The sequence below is a fragment of the Ranitomeya variabilis genome, chromosome 5, assembly GCF_051348905.1.
Source record: "Ranitomeya variabilis isolate aRanVar5 chromosome 5, aRanVar5.hap1, whole genome shotgun sequence".
Classification (NCBI taxonomy): Eukaryota; Metazoa; Chordata; class Amphibia; order Anura; family Dendrobatidae; genus Ranitomeya; species Ranitomeya variabilis.
Window position 1 is genome coordinate 326,340,242 of NC_135236.1, and position 20,308 is coordinate 326,360,549.

Sequence of the window (20,308 nt, forward strand, 5' to 3'; positions counted from 1 at the left end):
TTAAGCAAAGAAGGCTGCCGGTTAATACCAGGGCGCGTCAGAGGGTGAGTATATCCCTATTTTTTATTTTAATTCTTTATTTTTTACATGGATATGGATCCCAGGGCCTGAAGGAGAGTTTCCTCTCCTTCAGACCCTGGGAACCATACACTGGGAACTTCCGATTCCGATTCCCAATACCATAAAAGTATAGGATCTCGGTATCGGAATTCCGATACAGCAAATATCGGCCGATACCTGATACTTGCGGTATCGGAATGCTCAACACTAGTTGCATGTATACCAACTGAAACCAAGCTCAATTTTTAAGTTTTTTCCTTGTAGAAAAAATGTACACTAATGTGGCTTGAAAAGAACGCCAGTCATATAGATATGTGCGATGCAAAGTGTCCGGCTAACAGCCTATTAATGATACCCTTAGTATTATCAGGCAGGCGGCCCAGCACTATATACATGCACCCAACAGGGACAGATGCCCTAGTACACCAATCCAACAATAAGGGGCCTGGCTGCATCCTGCAAAAAATGCTAAAAAGTGCAATAAAAGGTGAAAAAAATTATGCATATGATAAATACATTAAATGAGGTATTTGTTGATATTTTGGCAAAAATAGATAAGATCGTAACAAAACATTAAGGGTCCTCATACATGGAAAAACTGAGAAAAACATACCATAAGGAAAAAGCCTTACCAAAACCTGTCAAATGCACTAGCAGAATGCATCTGCCTGTTAGGTGCTGGGATTCTCCCACTGCACGGGGTAGATCCCAAACCTTGTCTGCCTCTGTGGTCTCCCATTCTGCTTCAGCTACAGTGGGAGCTGCTCAGCAATTACATCAGTCTCAGTGTCTTGCCCAGAGTCATGCTGTTCACTTGGTTAGTGCTGGCTCTCCAGCCAAAGCTATAGTAACTAGCAATAGGCAGTGGCGAGCAGGCGTTCCAGAGGCTAAGTCCAGAAATCACCCTACTGAGCATGCTTGTGAGGTGGTGACCTCCCATTGGTGGTCAGTATTCAGCTGCTCGGGTGACGTGGCAGCTCTGGATTGGTCCACGAGCAAGGTCTTGTCTGACTGGACTTGAGCAGGAACATATAAAAGGTTTCATGGAGCATGCATTGGCGTGCTGAGATCACTTATGTTTTATGAGTGTGTGGAACTTAACGATAGTGTGGACTTGTCTGCATGTGTTCAGGGCAGGCGTATATCCTTTAGAATTCCGGCACCTCCAGAGAGGAGTTTAAGTGAATTCAGGGCAGGTGTAAAGCTTTTAGAATTCCGGCACCTCCGGAGAGGAGTTCTTGTGTGTGCACACTCTGTGTTTGTGTCCGTTACCTGTTCCCTTGCCCCAGTGAGGGTAGCGTTCTCCTGTGAAGTTAGCAGGGTTCATGTTTAGCACCATACCTGCTCTGTTACTGTGTGCGAGTGACATAGATCTATTGCAGAGCATCTTTTTTGTTGCTGTGTGTGATTGACACAGCCTTGTGTGCTATACACTGAATGACATTTAACTCAGTGCGAGCTAACTATTGCTCATTGTGTTGTTACGTCATTGTTTCTATTAGCTGCAGTTTTCCATCTCTGCACGGTGGACCCCGGGTTGCGATGGCACTTTATCTTAATTTATGCTTAGTGCGATCCACCAACACTAACACAGCCCCCAAATAATAAAGGCAGGGGCAACACAGATGGAAACTACTGAAAGAAACAGCCATCCACACACCTACCAGATTAAGGAGGGGTTGGCTGCCTAGTAGAAAAAATGCACACTAATGAGGCTTTATTAGTGGGGGCCTGCTGCATCCTGCTAGTGCATTTGTTATTTGACAGGTTTTGGTAAGGCTTTTTCCTTATGGTATGTTTTACTACAACAAACCTGCCAAGGGCCACCCACGAAAACTCTCAGCCTGGGAAGGATGGAATTAATCAAAGAGACAGCACAGAGACCAAAGGTAATCCTGAAGTAACTGCAGAGTTCCCAAGCAGAGACTGGAATATCTGTCCATAGGACCACAATAAGCTGTACAATCCATAGAGGTGGCCTTTATGGAAAAGTGGGCAGAATAAAGCCTTTACTTACAGACAAGAATTGTAAGGCTCTTATTGAGTTTGCCAAAAGACATGTAGGAGACTCCCCAAATGTATGGCGGAAAGTGCTGTGTTCAGATGAGTCCAAAATGTAACTTTTTGGCCACGAAGGTAAATGTTATGTCTGACACCAAACCAACACAGCTCAGCCCTCAAGAACACCGCTCCTACAGTGAAACATGGTGGTGGCAGCTTCATGTTGTGGGGATATTTTTTGGCAGCAGGGACAGTGAAAATGGTCCAAGTTGAGGAGAAGATGGATGTGTGAAATACAGCAATATTCTTGAGCACAACCTGATTCAGTCTGTCAGTAATTTGAGACTAGAAAGGAGGTCCACCTTCCAACAAGGCAATGACCCAAAGCTTACTGTCCCAGCACCACTCCAGTGGTTTAAGGGGAAATGTAAATGTTTTGAAGTGGCCTCGTCAAAGCCCAGACCTTAATCCAGTTGAAAATCAAAGAAACAATTAATATTAAAGGAGCTGAATCAGTTTTGCTTCACAAATAAAAAGAAAACCTAATTTCACAGTTATAGGCCTGTTCTTTAAATTAACTGATGCAAACCCTCCAAAAAGCAGTGAAATTCCAAGGTTGTGAAGCAAAATGAAAAGGGAGTGAATACTTCACATTGTAAACACTTTTTTTCTGTGAATAGGCAAGAGACAAAATAATACATGCTTTAGAAAGGCTTTAAATAAGGAGCTGAAACGTCACATGTACTGTATCTGTGTGAATAAAGTCCAGTTTTTTCATTGATTTCCATTGGAGTGTTGCTTCCAATCTATTTTTTTCTACATTTGGAGGCTTCTTGGATGGTTGCTTGCAGAAGTATTGCACCCTCACACCCACAATACTTTCTTGTTTATCATTTTTTATGCAAGTAGCCAGGAGACAAAATAGTATATCTGAAAATATCTTGTCATTTCATTAGCAATGATGACAAACAAGTTTTTCCTGTAGTCTTCTGTAAGCCACTAGTTTATAACCATATGACCCCACTAGTCAAATAATAGATTATATATTATTATAGATACAGGATTTACTGATGTTCCCTGTCCTCTTTATGAATGGCACAAGTTGTTTTGCCTTGAAAAGAAATTAATGATTTCATATCACATGCTCATACAATTTGGCCTTGATTCATTAGTCTTGTTGTATCGTGCTCTTGTGTAAGATGTGCCAAATTCCATAAAGATTTATATGCGTCCTAATGAATTTGGTGCCTCTTTCAACTTCCATATGCTACCGTCAGAAATGTAGTCCAGTCAGGGATGGACTCTCCATTTCTGTTGTAATTTATACTATGTTTGTGCACAAGTTATGATGACATTTTTGGGTGCCCTTGGCAATGCTTCATCCTGCCTGTGCTTTATAATTTTTGAAAAGTCGTCAGACCTGGCAGCATCTGGATTAAAAATGACAAAAAATTGCAAAATGTTTCCGCACCTGTGAGTTGTGCAAACATTTTGCAACATTTAAAAAAAATGGCAAAAATGTCTGGATGAATGTGGACCTTTGTGGCTATTTGCAGTCTCCCAGTGGATTGTGATGTGAGTCACAGTCTGTCAAGGGTTTTATTAGCATATTGTGACAATATAGATCAAGGCAGAAAAATAATAGCGGGTGTAGAAACCTAAACCATTCACACCTGAGACCTTGTAGCACTAAGGAGTCACAGGACAGTGTGGAGATAAAATGGATAATTGGGCACAATTTGGGCATTTTCACTTAGGGGTGCACTCACTTTATTTGCCAGTGGCTTAGACACTAATGGCTGTGTGTTGAGTTATTTAGCGGGAACACCAAATATACACTGTTATACAAGCTGTACACTGACTACTTTACATTGTATCAAAATGTCATATCAGTGTTGTCGCATAAAAAGATATAATAAAATATTTACAAAAATGTGAGGGATGAGTACATTTGTTAGATTATTCACTAAAGGCTATGTAGTAGGGTATTCATTATCATGTATTTGTACTGTATATTCCAGAAATTGTCCCTGTTTAGCTCCAACATTGTGACAATGTAAAACATGTGAGAAAATTGACTATTCATAGAAAATTGAGAGTGGACACATCTGCGTATATCTTCTGGATAATTCCTGAAAATATGATGATGGACGCAATGGATAATTACTCATGTGAACAAAGCCTTCAGTGTTCTAATATTATACATTTCTTGGCCAATACTGTTTTCCAGAAAATAATTTTACGTAATATCCAGTAAATAAACATGCTGTAAAAATAATCTGACATCCCTAAGAATAAGATTGCCAAAACAAATATCATAAAACATTTTAAAAAATCATGGCTCACAATGTCAGTGTTTATGCCAGATGTTTATGTCCTGGATATGGACATAGATGCCCATTAATTTTAATGGATACTGGAAAAATTTGGGGATTTTCCATGCTGCTTTGGGTGGTAATAAGATCCAGGATACACAGACTGTAAAGAATGCGATTTTATTATCGATGTGTTTCGAAGTTGACACACTTCTTCCTCATGATAAAACCTTATGTGGTTATTTCGTAATAAGAAATTTGTTGACTTTGAAAACTGTATTATTTCCAGTCTGTGTATCCCGGATCTTATTACCAAACAACAGCACGCGGAAAATCCACAAAGTTTTGCTATATCCATTGAATCGCTCGGACGACCTGTGGATCTGCAGCAGCTTTATATCTATTCCTTCAAAGCTTATCAGGTTAGCAGACTCTTTTTAAAATTAAACAATTTTAAACCAGGTAAAACACTATTGTGCTTTTTTGGTCTAGAGCTCTTGCATCATTAGTGTTAATAGCATTGGGGCTTTATTTTGATTTATAAGAAAGGTCTGGTTGTGACCTGGGAATGAAGTAGAATTAATAGAGATTTCAGTGCCTCTAACAACACAGATTATGGATCATCTTAATGTGCTATGGTTTCCCATTCTATTACAAAGTGAGAAAATAAGTCTCCTGCCCTCAATAACAATAATGAGCCTAGTTTAATTAAACAAAGAGAGGTAAAATAACCTTGTAATTATGTTGTTATATTTCAGCACACAGTATCATCGATCCCACTAATATTACAACAGATTGTGTAAAGAGTCAAGGAAAAGGCTATCGAGGAACTGCGAAAACAACATACAATGGGATTGTCTGTCAGCGGTGGGACTCCCAGTTTCCACATCAGCATAATTTTACTCCAGAAAACTACAAATGCAAGTAAGAAAATTATTTAGACTACTAGATGTATAAATATATAGCCAATGTAAATTAGCACTGCATCTTTTCCCCAATAGCACTCTATTGTGAATTTTCATTAGAAGTAGATTGTGATTAGTGATGGGCGAACCCGAACAGTAAAGTTTGTACTGTTTGGGCACAGACCCTGAGCATGGACTTCTCCAGAAAGTCCGTGTTCCTGTTCAGTTTCAGAACCCTGAACATCGAGTGTTACCCTCATTAACATCTGCATGACAGCGCAAGAAACATCCACGGCTCTGACCTGCAATAAGATTATTATCACCAGTCAGAGCCCCAGCAGCTGTGACTGGCAGTAAAAAGTTTACCTCCAGTCACAGAGGCGTTATCTGATGGAGTAATCCTCCCATCAGCCTATGCCTGCTGCCTCTAATAACAGCGAGAGGAGGCATGGCTGATGGGAGTATTCATCAGTCAGTGCCTGCTCTATAAGTAAATTTTTAAAAATGATGTGGGGTCTTTCTATTTTTGATAACCAGCATGGCAAAACTGACAGCTGCAGGCTGCAACCGTCAGCTGTCAGCTTTATCAAGGCTGATTATAAAGAATAGATCAATCCCCATGCCATTATTTTCATGATTTAAATAAATAATTTAAAAAAACAGAATAGGGCACCCCCACTTTTGATAACCAGCCAAGCTACAGCAGACAGCTTGGGGCTGGTATTCTCAGGCTGCTAAAGGGTCATGGATATTCGCCCCCAGCCTAAAAACAGCAGCCTGCTGCCTCCCCAGAAAAGGAGCATCTTTTCGATGTACCAATTCTGGCCCTTTGCCTAGCTCTTCCCACTTGCTCTGTGATGGTGGCAAATGGGGTTATGATTTGTGGGGTTGATGTCACCTTTGTGTTTTCAGGTGACATCAAGCCCAGCAGTTAGTAATGTTGAGGTGGTTATAAGACATGTATCCATTACTAACCCCATACTCATATTGGCAGTAAAAAACACACAGAATAAAGTCCATATTTAAAATAAAAATACACACCATTTCTCACATTTATTTAAAAATAACAAACACAGTTATACTCACCTTACACCCATTCCATTGAAGCCCTGTTCCCCTGTAAAAACATAAAATAATAAACAAAAATACTCACCTAACACCCGTTTCATTGAAGTTCTGGTCTCCGGTAAAAAAACAAGAATAACAAAAACAGTATTCCTCACCTGTCCAACATTTTGTCCCATGTTGCAATCCATATATGCAATAATTGGTATGCAACCTGGACGATGTCAAGATGTGACCATCCAGGCATAAACCACAGGAGAATGAGCTGCTGCGAGCACAGAGGCAGTGAATAGCGACGATGTCCACAAGGACACCGCACGTCACTGAGTCTGTGTTCCCAGCTCACTTCAGTGTGAGCCGGGTCGATGAACTGTGGTGAGATCACCGCAAGCACGATGAGAAAAAGTCTTACAGTGCAGCACTGAGCTCAGTGAGTTCATAGGAAGAAATTTCTCACAGTAAAAATTTGTAAAATGTGTAATAAAAGACTTTATTCTGGGAGTTTTTTACTGATAATGTGAGTATGGGGTTAGTAATGTAGAGGCGTCATATAGACGCCTCTTCATTAGTACCTGCTGGGTTTGATTGCACCTGAAAATACAAAGGTGACATCAACCCCACAAATATGAACCCCACTTGCCACTGACATAGAGCAAGTGGGAAAAGCGCCGGTATTGGCGCGTCTAATAGATGGACCTTTTTTGGGTGGCTTTAGGGCGCTACTTTTTGGATTGGAGGGCCAATTTTCATGGCCCCTTACCTTCCTGAGAATACCACCCCCCAGCTGTCTGCTGTAGCTTGGCTGGTTGTCAAAAATGGGGGGACCCCACATCAGTTTTTAAAATTATTAATTTAAATAATTTTTTTTAAAAAAACAGCGTGAGGACCCTTATATTCTTGATAACCAGCCATGATAAAGCTGACAGTTGACAATTGCAGATCACAGATGTCAGTTTTGAAATGATGGTTATCAAAAAAAGAAAGACCCTACATCATTTTTTAAATTAATTTATTTATTTATAGCGCAGACACCGGCTGATAAATATTTATCTCCGGTCACTGCTGGCTCACTCTGTAATCTGACAGTGTGGGAACTGCAGCTCTCTGACCAGCCATAATGATCCTAACACCCATCAGAGGCGGTGTTTGCTGCGACTATATGCAGATGACAGCATGGCAAACAATGGATGTTTGCACTCCCATTCATCTGAAGAGGGTCCGAGTACTGTTCTAGTACCCAATTTGAACATTTTTTAACTGTTTGGCCGAACCTGCTAGACCCGAACATCCAGGGGTTCACCCATCACTACTTATATACTGATACAAATAGGTTAAGGCAAATAAGACAGCTGATACAAGCTGTGCAATTCACAGGCAGCATGCATCAGGCACTGGCTGTATGATCTCAGCCATACCTGGCTGAGTTCTTACAGCCAGTGCCTGATACATACTGTCTGCAGATTGGGCAGCATGAATCAACTGTCAGGTTCACTTTAACCCCTTTCCGACGTTGGGTATAATAGTATGCCCATGTCAGACTACCCCTGTTTGGTGTGGGCTCCGGCGCTGAGCCCGCACCTTTCCAGGCATATGACAGCTGATCTATACAGCTGACATATGCCCCCAACAGCCGTGGGTGGAATCGCGATGCACCCAAGGCTGTTAACTAGTTAAATGTCACTTTCAATCTCTGACAGCGACATTTAACTCGCATTTACCGGAAGCACATTGTTAATCCTGCCCTTTGGTCACCCTGTTACATGATCGCGTGTCACCGATAGGTCGGCATTACAACCAGAAGTCTACCGCAGACCTCTATGGTTGCCATTGCCAGACTGCTATGAGCACTGCCTGGTGGTCGGCACTCATAGCAAGTGAGCATTTCTGCTACACACATGTGATCTGATCATTGCCTGTATGTAGCAGAAGCGATCAAAGTATTGCAGCTTCTAGTCTCCCATGGAGACTCTTGAATCATGCAAAATGTAAAAAAAATTTAAAATATACACATATTTTTGGTATCACCGCTTTCAGAATTGCCCAATTTATCAATATAAAAAAAATTAACCTGATAGCTAAACGGCATGAATAGAAAAAAATTCTGATCTTCAGAATTGCGTCTTTTGGTCGCCTCTATATTGCAATTAAAATGCAATAACAGGCGACCAAAAGATTGTATCTACACCAAAATGGTATCAATAAAAACACCAGCTCAGCGAGCAAAACATAAGCCTTCACCCAGCCCCAGATCATGAAAAATGGAGATGCTAGAGGTCTTGGAAAATTGAGCTTTTTTTAAAACAAATTTTGGAATTTGTTTTCCACTGCTTAAATAAAAAAGAACTTATACATGTTTGGTGTCTGTGAATTTGTAACGACCTGGAGAATCATAATGGCAGATCAGTTTTAGCATTTAGTGAATATGGTAAAAAAAAATGTAAAAAACCAACTGTGGAATTGCACTTCTTTGCAATTTCACCACACTAGGAATTTTTTTCCCATTTTTCAGTAAAAGATATATTAAAACCAATGGTGTCATTCAAAAGTACAAGTTGTCCCGCAAAAAACAAGCCCTCGAATGGCCATATTGACCAAAAAGTAAAAAAGTTATGGCTATGGGAAGAAGTGGAGCATAAAACAGAAAATCAAAAACTGAAATAGCCCTGGTTGTTAAACAGAAATGTTATTAAAGTAAAACCACCTCTTCAAGAAAGCTTACAACCTGTAATGACCACATGGCCACCTCAACACCATCAGAGCTACTGCAACCCCCGACCTACTGTCTTTTTCCCCATAATCCTGTAGAATGTAAGCCTGCAAGGGCAGGGTCCTCTTCCAACAGTATCAGTCTGTCATTGTTAGTTTGTTTACGGTAAGTGATATTTGTATTTTTGTATTTTGATGTAACCCCTTCTCATGTACAGCACCATGGAATTAATGGTGCTACATAAATAAATAATAATAAAATTAAAGAATAGCGTACAGACATGTAGAGTTTTATTTTTGTAGAACACAAGGATTTTTGGCGGAATAAGCTTCAAATAATTAATCAATAAAGTAAAAGAAAAAGAAAACATATTTCCCATTAGAATTATTATCATAGTCTAATATACTTTCCTCTAGTACCCAGTAAATTCTACATGGCTCTTGTTTGAAATTACTAGGTAACTTCATCTGCATTTTCAAAGTGTTCAATTAGAACACTTGAGTACATTGCTCAGCGAGGTTAGAAGTAATTATATAGCTTGCAGCTTGTTTTGCATTGTGATATACGTGATACGCTATTAGTCACCATTGGTTACCATCTGACTTCCCATTACCAGTTTGGACATTAATAAAGCCATGTCTACATTACAGAGCTCAAAACAGTTTAATGCACACATATGAGACCTCAGAGTGTTATACACGTAATTTTGGGTCAAGTATAGGCTTTTTATTATGGTGAGAGATGAAATTTTGGGTGGAAATTCAGTGAAGCTTACTAATTCAAGTTTCAAATGATCTACCCAACTGTATTTAGCACTGCTGAGTGTTTAATGTACACTTTTCCATTTAATAAATTTTTAGGCAGTCAATGAGATTCTACTTTTGAAGCCAAGCTTCAAAAGTCAGACCACTCATTAGTTTCAAATACCTGTGAAATGACTAAAGATTTAAATAAATAAATACATTACATTGCCCACTGTTCACTCATTTCTATGTGTTACTACATTTTTCATTATCTTTACTTTTGTTCACTGGATACTTTTGCTGGGTATTTTATTCTTTTTGTGGTATATGCTGATCATTACATTTTTATGGACTTGTGGTTTGAAAGTGTAAACCCTCACTATTTTTGTCCAGTAAATTACTCTAATATAATGTAATTATTTGAATACAGAAATATGAAATTGAGTCCTTTGAGTATGATAAAGCCATGATATTATTATTAGTGTGCTTAAAATTGTGATGCTTAATGAGTATTGGCTGTGGAAGATATATTGCACAACATTGAGCAATATTGTATGTGGAGCCAAAACCACAGATTGAACACATAACATAGTACTTTTATTGGTGGAAATATAAAACAGAGAGGCTCAGTGATGTTCAGGTTTGCTGTCTGTGTAGAAGAGTAGATATGACTGAATAAATTTAAGTGGAATTAAATTTTCATTTGCCCTAATGTGGATTTTTTGTAATTTGCATCTGCAAGGTTTCAACAAAATGAAGGCGACTTGCTGCCATTTTTTCATCATAAAGGGCCATCAAAATGTAAAAAAAAATTTTTATGCCGTATTCTGGTAATTTCTTTGACCCTTCTGCTCCTCACTGTCACTCGTTCAAACCCCATTGTATTTTTTGACCCAGGCACAGAAATCACTGACCCTTCAGGACTTTAGGCTCTGATGAGGCCCTTGACAGTACTGCACATGTTCTTTCAAGGTCACAACATCATGATGGCTTGATGTGGGCCATGATCATGTGCATGCATGAATACAATGGGGGAATTTCAGTGTGAGTGGCAGGGATCAGACGATTTGTCTTTATAGTGAAATCAGCACATCAAAACATGAGGGGTTTCAAGACACAAGGTAGCAAATCTAGGAGGTGTCAACCTATCCTGGGTCTTCATTATTTGTTTGTTATGTGGAAAGGAAAAATAGGGGAAAAACAAGTATGCTATACAATAATATATACAGTGCAAAATAGTACAAAAAAATTATATCCAGCAGGACATAGTCAGCTTAACGTATCTTAAGGATCACAATTAGGTATTGCCAGGAGGAGTAATACAGGAATGCAAGTGAAGCCATTGTACAATTAGACTATTTGCCATCATTGGTTAGAAACATCAGTCTAATACACAAGGGAGCATCATATAAATATAATGAAAGCAAAAAGGGGAGAAAACATACGTATGGTAGTATATCAAAGGAAGACATAGAAACAGAGAAATACATTACAAGAAAACACAGTAAATAATAACAATAGTTGGCAGAAGATGTTGTAGAGGATTAATAATGAAAAACATTTAAAAAATAAAATAGAAAACATATTTGTATCCCACGCAGAACAGACACATAGAACATAAAGGTAACAATAATCTCAACAGCATTAATACAACAATGCAAGTCATGTGTGCACAGAAGGATTAACTGTATAAGCGCACTGGTCATGTTTACTGGTTGTGCCTAGTTTGTGGCAGAATACACGGTGCCCAGTTAGTTAAAATAATGGAGATAAATGTAGTTGGTATCATTAAAAACCCAGTGAGAGTACAGCCATAGTAAAAATAGTGAAAATGGAAAATTAAAGGGTATTGAGAGCAGGAACGCAAAATAGAAGAAACATAATACGAAGGCCAAAGACATTAAGGTCATGCCTGTATCCAGCATAAAGGTGACTCTCGGATAGCAGTTGCTATCAGTGCTGATGCACAAGATGAGGCGAATGTAGCAAAGGCTATAATAAATCAAAGAGAAAAAAGTAACTTACAGAGGTGAAGTTCCTTACCATTTGGAGCTCAAGATGATCTTTAATATTATGTGGATGCCTAGAACATACTAATGTGGGGTTGTGAAAACCTGAATGTTGGGATAAACACTATGGACTAAAGCCAAATGTTTCTAGATAATTGTGTAGATCGTTGGCATAATAGGGTGATATGTGTGAACAAATGGGATACGTTCTCCAGATTAAAAGGTGACTATGTAAGGCTGCGTTCACATTTGCATTGTTGGGCGCAGCGTCGGAGACGCGACGCGACGCAACCAACAATGCATGTACACAACGCAGCGTTTTGCGACGCATACATTGTCATAAGATCCTACAGATCGGGACTTTCAGCACAGGGAAAACGCTACAAGTAGTGTCTCCTGCGCCCTGTCTTGTGCGTCTATATGACGCATGCGTCGTAAAACACAGTACAACACATACCGGTGCATGTCCATGCGCCCCCCATGTTAAAGATAGGGGAGCATGACGCATGCGTCGGTATGCGTCGACGACGCTGCGCCCAACAACGCAAATGTGAATGTAGCCTAAGACAGCTGTCTTTAATGCAGGTAATGAGTTGATTAGAAGTGTCTAACTGGTCTGTAGGAGCCAGAAATCTTAATGGTTAGTAGGGGAGTTAGTAGGGGATCAAATACTAATCTCTCACTGCAAAATGCAAATAAACTTGTATAATTTACACAATGCAAATAAATTTGTATAATTTATACAATGTGGTTTTTCTGGATTTTATTTTTGGTATTCTATCTCTCAATGTTAAAATTAACAGACTGTTCATGTCTTAGTCAGTGGGCAAACTTAAAAAATCACCAAGAGATCAAATACTTATTTGCCCCACTGTACATACATACATTTATTCTGCAGCACTTTACAAACATCATCATTGCTGTCCCCATTCACATTCTAAATGCTCTATAGGTATGTCTTTTGAGTGTGGGAGGAAACCCGAGAACATACAAACTCCTTGCAGATGTTGTCATTGGTGGAATTTGAACCCTGGACCCCAATGCTGCAAGGATACAGTGCTAACCACTGAGCTGTCCTATTAGAAGACAGCATAAAGCAGAGGCATAGACCGTGATTGCAGTGATTTATAACTTACTTTTTTATTGCTATTTTTATGAAATGTCTGATCATCTGCAGCAGGACTAGAGGCCTCTCCATTATCACATGCTGCAAATTTCTTGAAATTCATCAGCTGCCTCTGATTGACAGAGAAAATAGAGAAATGAGAAAAGCTTTAAATTAGTGGTGAGAAGGCTGAAACTGTAGCATATGAGGACTCTGCCACAGGTAACTGCAAGAAAAGAAAGATCTGCATTCACTCTACATCAGATATGGCAGCATAAGCTTAGACACTAGTGTTGAGCGATACCGTCCGATACTTGAAAGTATCGGTATCGGAAAGTATCGGCCGATACCGTCACAGTATCGGAATCCAATCCGATACCGATACCCGATACCAATACAAGTCAATGGGACTCATGTATCGGACGGTATCCCTGATGGTTCCCAGGGTCTGAAGGAGAGGAAACTCTCCTTCAGGCCCTGGGAACCATATAAATGTGTAAAAGAAAGAATTAAAATAAAAAATATCGCTATACTCACCTGTCCGACGCAGCCGGGACTTCAGCGAGGGAACCGGCAGCGTTGTTTGTTTAAAAATCGCGCTATTACTTGGTTACGTGAATTCCCGGCTTGTGATTGGTCAGGTCGGCCATGTTGCCGGGACGCGGACCAATCACAGCAAGCCGTGACGAAATTACGTCACGGCTTGCTGTGATTGGTCCGCGTCCCGGCAATATGGCCGCCCTGACCAATCACAAGCCGGGACGTCACGGGAGGCTGGACACGCGCTCATTTTAAAATGGGCGCGTGTCCAGCCTCCCGTGACGTCACGGCTTGTGATTGGTTGCGCCGCGATCAACCAATCACAAGCCGGGAGGCTGGACGCGCTCATTTTGAAATGGGCGCGTGTCCAGCCTCCCGTGACGTCACGGCTTGTGATTGGTTGCGCCGCGATCAACCAATCACAAGCCGGGAGGCTGGACGCGCTCATTTTGAAATGGGCGCGTGTCCAGCCTCCCGTGACGTCACGGCTTGTGATTGGTTGCGCCGCGATCAACCAATCACAAGCCGGGAGGCTGGACGCGCTCATTTTGAAATGGGCGCGTGTCCAGCCTCCCGGCTTGTGATTGGTTGACCGCGACGCAACCAATCACAAGCCGTGACGTCACGGGAGGCTGGACACGCGCCCTTTTTAAAATGAGCGCGTTTCCAGCCTCCCGTGACGTCACGGCTTGTGATTGGTTAATGGCGGCCATGTTGCCGGGACGCGGACCAATCACAGCAAGCCGTGACGTATTTTCGTCACGGCTTGCTGTGATTGGTCCGCGGCCCGGCAACATGGCCGCCCTGACCAATCACAAGCCGGGACTTCGCGTAACCATGTAAAAGCGGGAATTTTAAACAAACAACGCTGCCGGTTCCTGCGCTGAGGTCCCGGCTGCGTCGGACAGGTGAGTATAGCGATATTTTTTATTTTAATTCTCTCTTTTACACATTTTAACATTAATGTTGTTCCGATACCCGATACCCGATACCACAAGAGTATCGGAATCCCGGTGTCGGAATTCCGATACAGCAAGTATCGGCCGATACCCGATACTTGCAGCATCGGAATGCTCAACACTATTAGACACCTAATTCAATTAGAATTATAGAGAAATTGTACAGTAACACTATGCAGACATTAATAGGCAGTATAAATTAGTTAACACAAAAAAATAGATTTTTATGACTTGTAATTTTGAAAGAAAAAATATATTTTAGATACTAAATGAGAAAAGATTACGTAAAACAAATATGGAAAATGCTTTGGTAATTAGTAAGCAGAAAAGCTATCTGTGGTGACCAGTGTTAGTCACTGCAGTCAAGGAAAAGAAGAAGATGTTATGCATCAAAAGGGGCATAGATACACAAGAGGAGAACATAATTCTACTACCTTACAAATCACATCTTCTGTCTGATGACCTCTGGTTAAAGGTGTGGACATTATAGCTGGCAATATTATGTGGCATTCTGGCTGGTGGTAATCATTGGGACTTACAACGTGGTGGATCACTGAGGCTGGAATTCCGGTGGCCAATGTGACTGGCATCATTATGGTCAGTGTTCATCGTAATTTTGTGAAGCACTGATGTTGGCATTGTGGTGAAGCAACGTGGCTGGCTTTCAATGGGGCACAATGGTACTACATCAGTAACATATCACATGAATAATAATAATATGATATGCACTTTTTCAAAATTTTTATGCTTCTGATTATGTATGTGTTTGTCCTGTAGATCAAAAAATAGAGCAAGTATTTACTACTACTTTATAATATACAGACATGATGAAGCTTAGATGTCTATACCTTTTTTTTAGTTATAAACGTAATTTTAATTAATTATTAACAATGTAATTTGTTGTTTGCAGATAATGGCCTCTATTTATCAAAGGAATTTTTGCAAATTTTTTAAAATTTGCTAAATTTTTCTGCAAACTTTTTTGGGATTTCGGCATTTTAACTTTTAATGCTGTCAAAAATGGGAGGAGCTGGGGAGGGACAAGGGCATGAAGCCACAGCTCGGCTAATTCATGTCAAACTATGGTGTTCCTTATACCAGAAATCATACTCAAATCAGGGACTGTAGTAAGATTTGTGGCATGGCGCATGACACTCATCAGATGCTACTGATTCATTAAGAGCATTCACCTGTTAATGAATCAGGAGTGATTGACTCCAATACACCCCCTCATCAAGACTGATGAGAAAATCTTTGGTCTTAGTGAATCGAGGCCGATATGTTTAAGTAATAGGACAAACCACATTTAAAACTGTATATATAAAAGATTGATTGCAAACATTGATTTGAATTGTAGCAGGTATTTGTATATGCATATATTTGCCCAGGTTGAGTCGCTCCATGGAGAAATATACATGAAATTTGTTTATAAAAACTTTCAGAATTGTGACAGAGGAATTTTATAATATAATGGAAAACCTTCCCTGAGATGTAGCAGAGTTGAGGGCTGACCACTGACTGATATATTTCTGGAAGTAACAATGCAAAATGATTCATGGCTCTACTGATCTTTCGGATCTTTGCCAAAACCGTTCACATAACTTTTAGCTAGTTTTTATTGCTGACTCTAATATCAACGTGAATAAAAATAATAAAAATGAACCTACATTTATATTTTAATATCATCATCAAGAATGATCAATCTATGGAAATATGGTTTACTTACTATGTACCATACACTAATAAATGATGGAACTACTAGTACGTTTGGCATGGTAATCATATCATGGAAATTACACTGTTTTGTGAATCTAGGAAACAAACGTTCAACTTAAACATCCGCCAGAAGTAGAACAATTTGAAACATATTTCTCACATTTTATTGTCCTCATTTTTGCGCCAAAATATAACTCATTGCTAAAAAGAATTTTACTCATGCATATCATTTTTGCCCCAGTGGAGTTCATAGTCTAATTTCCTACCCCTAAAAAACTTACAGATGCTTGTTCATTTTAATGAGAACCAAACTATCATGTTAGTTCATAACAAGCTTGGACAGAACTGTGGAAAAAAATGGAAACAAAGGAAAGTCAGTAGAAAATGTGAAAGCTATCTATTTATATACAATTAAATAATTCATTTCAAGGATGATCATTCCAACCTCAAAAAATATCCAATTGCTTCCTGGGTTAATAATCGGGATCTTGACAAGGCTAATGTCATTTTTTTTATCAGAGATATTAAGCATGTGGCCTGATTGTTGCTTTTAGGCAAGTAAGTGTTTGGTATCTACAAACTGTGAAAAGAGAAGGCATCATACCTGGAAAATGAGTCATGTGCTACACAAGTCACATCAAAGCAAAACTACTCTGTAAATATGTTATATGAGTACACCATGTATGGGATATGCATGCTCACGGGGAAACGAGAGATGTCTTGTTTCAGCACACAATATAGATTATTGTAAAAAATAAATGAATATCAAAGTATAAAAAACTGGTCACTGCTGGGCTTAAAAAAGTAGCACGTAAGCTCATAAGTTTTCTTCACCATTCAGTTCATAGTTCATATGAAAAGATTGGGATAAAGAGTGAGAGAGGAAGCAGCTGAATGAACAGGACTTATTGATGAAGTGTAGTTTGATTTATATATTGAACATTAAGGGTATGAATGAGGAGCTACATAACACAAGATAAGAGCAAGAATAGCTTGTTCTTAATTTATTAGCAGCATTTATTTTATTACCATACATATCTGTCACATAGAGAATAATATATTGCTTTGCATGTATAGTTAGGGCGACTGTTGAGTTGCTTGGACGCAAGCTATATGCTTCCCTGGGAAAGGCTCTGCTAAAAACTACATATCACTTTATCTTACCTCTACAATAATTAAGTGTTTCTAAATCCACAAGAGTTTAATGTGTGTTAACAAAGATTTGTGAGATACCTTTTGAAAATTAATCATAGTGGTGGTAGCACTTGCTATCCTTAATGAAACACACATTTCATAAAGAGAGTCTTAAACCCCTCCCATGATGGTTATCCCTTTCAGTAAATTTTCATCCTAAGGCGCATTTTGGTATAAAGAAATCTCTAAATCATGCTTTGGGGATGATACCCTGTTACACAGATGTCTCCGCCATTGTTACCAGTATTTGGCATTCTCAGTGGTGCTAACTAGTGTTGAGCATTCCGATACCGCAAGTATCGGGTATCGGCCGATACTTGCAGGTATCGGAATTCCGATACCGAGATCCGATACTTTTGTGGTATCGGGTATCGGTATCGAAACAACATTAATGTAAAAATGTGTAAAAGAGAGAATTAAAATAAAAAATATTGCTATACTCACCTCTCCGACGCAGCCTGCACCTTACCGAGGGAAGCGGCAGTGTTCTTTGTTTAAAATTTGCGCTTTTCTTTCCTTTACGTGAAGTCCCGGCTTGTGATTGGTTGCGTCGCAGTCACATGGGCGACGCAACCAATCACAGCAAGCCGTGACGTAATTTCAGGTCCTTAAGGATTTTAAAATTACGTCCCGGCTTTGTGATTGGTTGCGTCGCAGTCACATGGGCGACGCAACCAATCATAAGCCGTGACATCACGGGAGGCTGGACACGCGCGCATTTTAAAATGCGCGCTTGTCCAGCCTCCCGTGACGTCCCGGCTTGTCATTGGTTGCGTCGCGGTCAACCAATCACAAGCCGGGAGGCTGGACACGCGCGCATTTTAAAATGCGCGCTTGTCCAGCCTCCCGTGACGTCCCGGCTTGTGATTGGTTGCGTCGCGGTCAACCAATCACAAGCCGGGAGGCTGGACACGCGCGCATTTTAAAATGCGCGCGTGTCCAGCCTCCCGGCTTGTGATTGGTTGACCGCGACGCAACCAATCACAAGCCGGGACGTCACGGGAGGCTGGACAAGCGCGCATTTTAAAATGCGCGTGTGTCCAGCCTCCCGGCTTGTGATTGGTTGACCGCGACGCAACCAATGACAAGCCGGGACGTCACGGGAGGCTGGACAAGCGCGCATTTTAAAATGCGCGCGTGTCCAGCCTCCCGGCTTGTGATTGGTTGACCGCGACGCAACCAATCACAAGCCGGGACATCACGGGAGGCTGGACAAGCGCGCATTTTAAAATGCGCGCGTGTCCAGCCTCCCGGCTTGTGATTGGTTGACCGCGACGCAACCAATCACAAGCCGGGACGTCACGGGAGGCTGGACAAGCGCGCATTTTAAAATGCGCGCGTGTCCAGCCTCCCGTGACGTCACGGCTTGTGATTGGTTGCGTCGCCCATGTGACTGCGACGCAACCAATCACAAAGCCGGGACGTAATTTTAAAATCCTTAAGGGCCTGAAATTACGTCACGGCTTGCTGTGATTGGTTGCGTCGCCCATGTGACTGCGACGCAACCAATCACAAAGCCGGGACTTCACGTAAGGAAAGAAAAGCGCGAATTTTAAGCAAACAACGCTGCCGGTTCCCTCGGAGAGGTGAGTATAGCAATATTTTTTATTTTAATTCTTTCTTTTACACATTAATATGGTTCCCAGGGCCTGAAGGAGAGTTTCCTCTCCTTCAGACCCTGGGAACCATCAGGAATACCGTCCGATACTTGAGTCCCATTGACTTGTATTGGTATCGGGTATCGGTATCGGATTGGATCCGATACTTTGCCGGTATCGGCCGATACTTTCCGATACCGATACTTTCAAGTATCGGACGGTATCGCTCAACACTAGTGCTAACATATCTAGCATTTTAAGCCGGGCATATCAGTTCTGTGGCAGCTGATCAGTGAGATCAAGATTTCTGAGCGGGACATTCTGAATACATTTGCAGCTGCTCATTGATTGGCTACTGTGTTGTCAATGTGATATTAGCGCTGCAGACGGTGACAGAAACGAGGAGCAGCAGCAGAGACTCAGATGTGGACCAAAGGATGGTGAATACAGTGCTTTGTATTTTTATACCAATCTGCACCAAGGGATGAAGATTAGCTGAAAGGGGACAACCCGTTCAGTTTTGAATTACTTTAACCCCTACCTGACCTCCAGTACACACTGGTACATCTCATGTCAAGTGTAAGTGTACACAGCAGCAGATGAACCCGCTCCATACTGAGCTGGCAGCTGCCAGCTGTATTATACTTCCAGTATCTGCCTGTTACAATAGTGACTAAAGTTAAATCTAATTCCTGTTATTTAATCATTTAAATGTTGCTGGTAACCTCTGTCAATGGCTTTTAAATAACCCGATTGTTTTTGCAATTCTTTCTCCGCCAATCATCCCCACGCAGCAAGATTACCAGAAGCCAATGAGTTGCTATTGGAGCCACAGATCTGATGAAAGTCCCAACAATTGCCATCTTGATGCTCCTATGAAGCCTGTGGCATGGTTTCAGAACTGATCAGTAATATTCCAAAATAATTTTGTTTTGCAGTTTATAAGACAAATTATCAAATGATCTCAGGTTCAAGTCTGCTGGGGGCCACAAAAATATTTTAAAATGTATGACATTTAAAAACTATACAAAAGTCTAAATCACCCCCTTTTCCCATGTCAAAAATTAAGAGCGACAAGCAATACATTAAAAACAAAAAATGCACTTCCACCAAAAAATGTGCAGGGTTATTTTTACTGCACAATGAAATTCATAACAACAAAACCCCAAAACAATGGCCGAACAGCATATTCTGCACTATTTCACCCTTGTTGTAATTTCATCGTGTATTTCAGTCCATCATATGATGAAATGAACTGTACCATTAAAAGCTACAACTTATTCTGCTAAAAATTCAAATTCTCATATAGCTATGTCAAAGGAAATACAAAAAAAGTTTAGGCTTTTTAAAGATAAAAAGAATAAAATTTAAAAAACGCTAAATCTGAATTT

General features: G+C 40.4%; 1 protein-coding gene across 1 annotated transcript in view; it reads left to right on the forward strand.

The window, feature by feature from the left end:
- Positions 1-20,308, forward strand: part of HGF (hepatocyte growth factor) — a 238,720-nt gene that overhangs the window by 123,202 nt on the left and 95,210 nt on the right. The window contains exon 8 of the mRNA XM_077264676.1: positions 5,135-5,300. Within this exon, the coding sequence (XP_077120791.1) occupies positions 5,135-5,300 (166 nt within the window). The remainder of the gene's footprint in view (positions 1-5,134; positions 5,301-20,308) is intronic.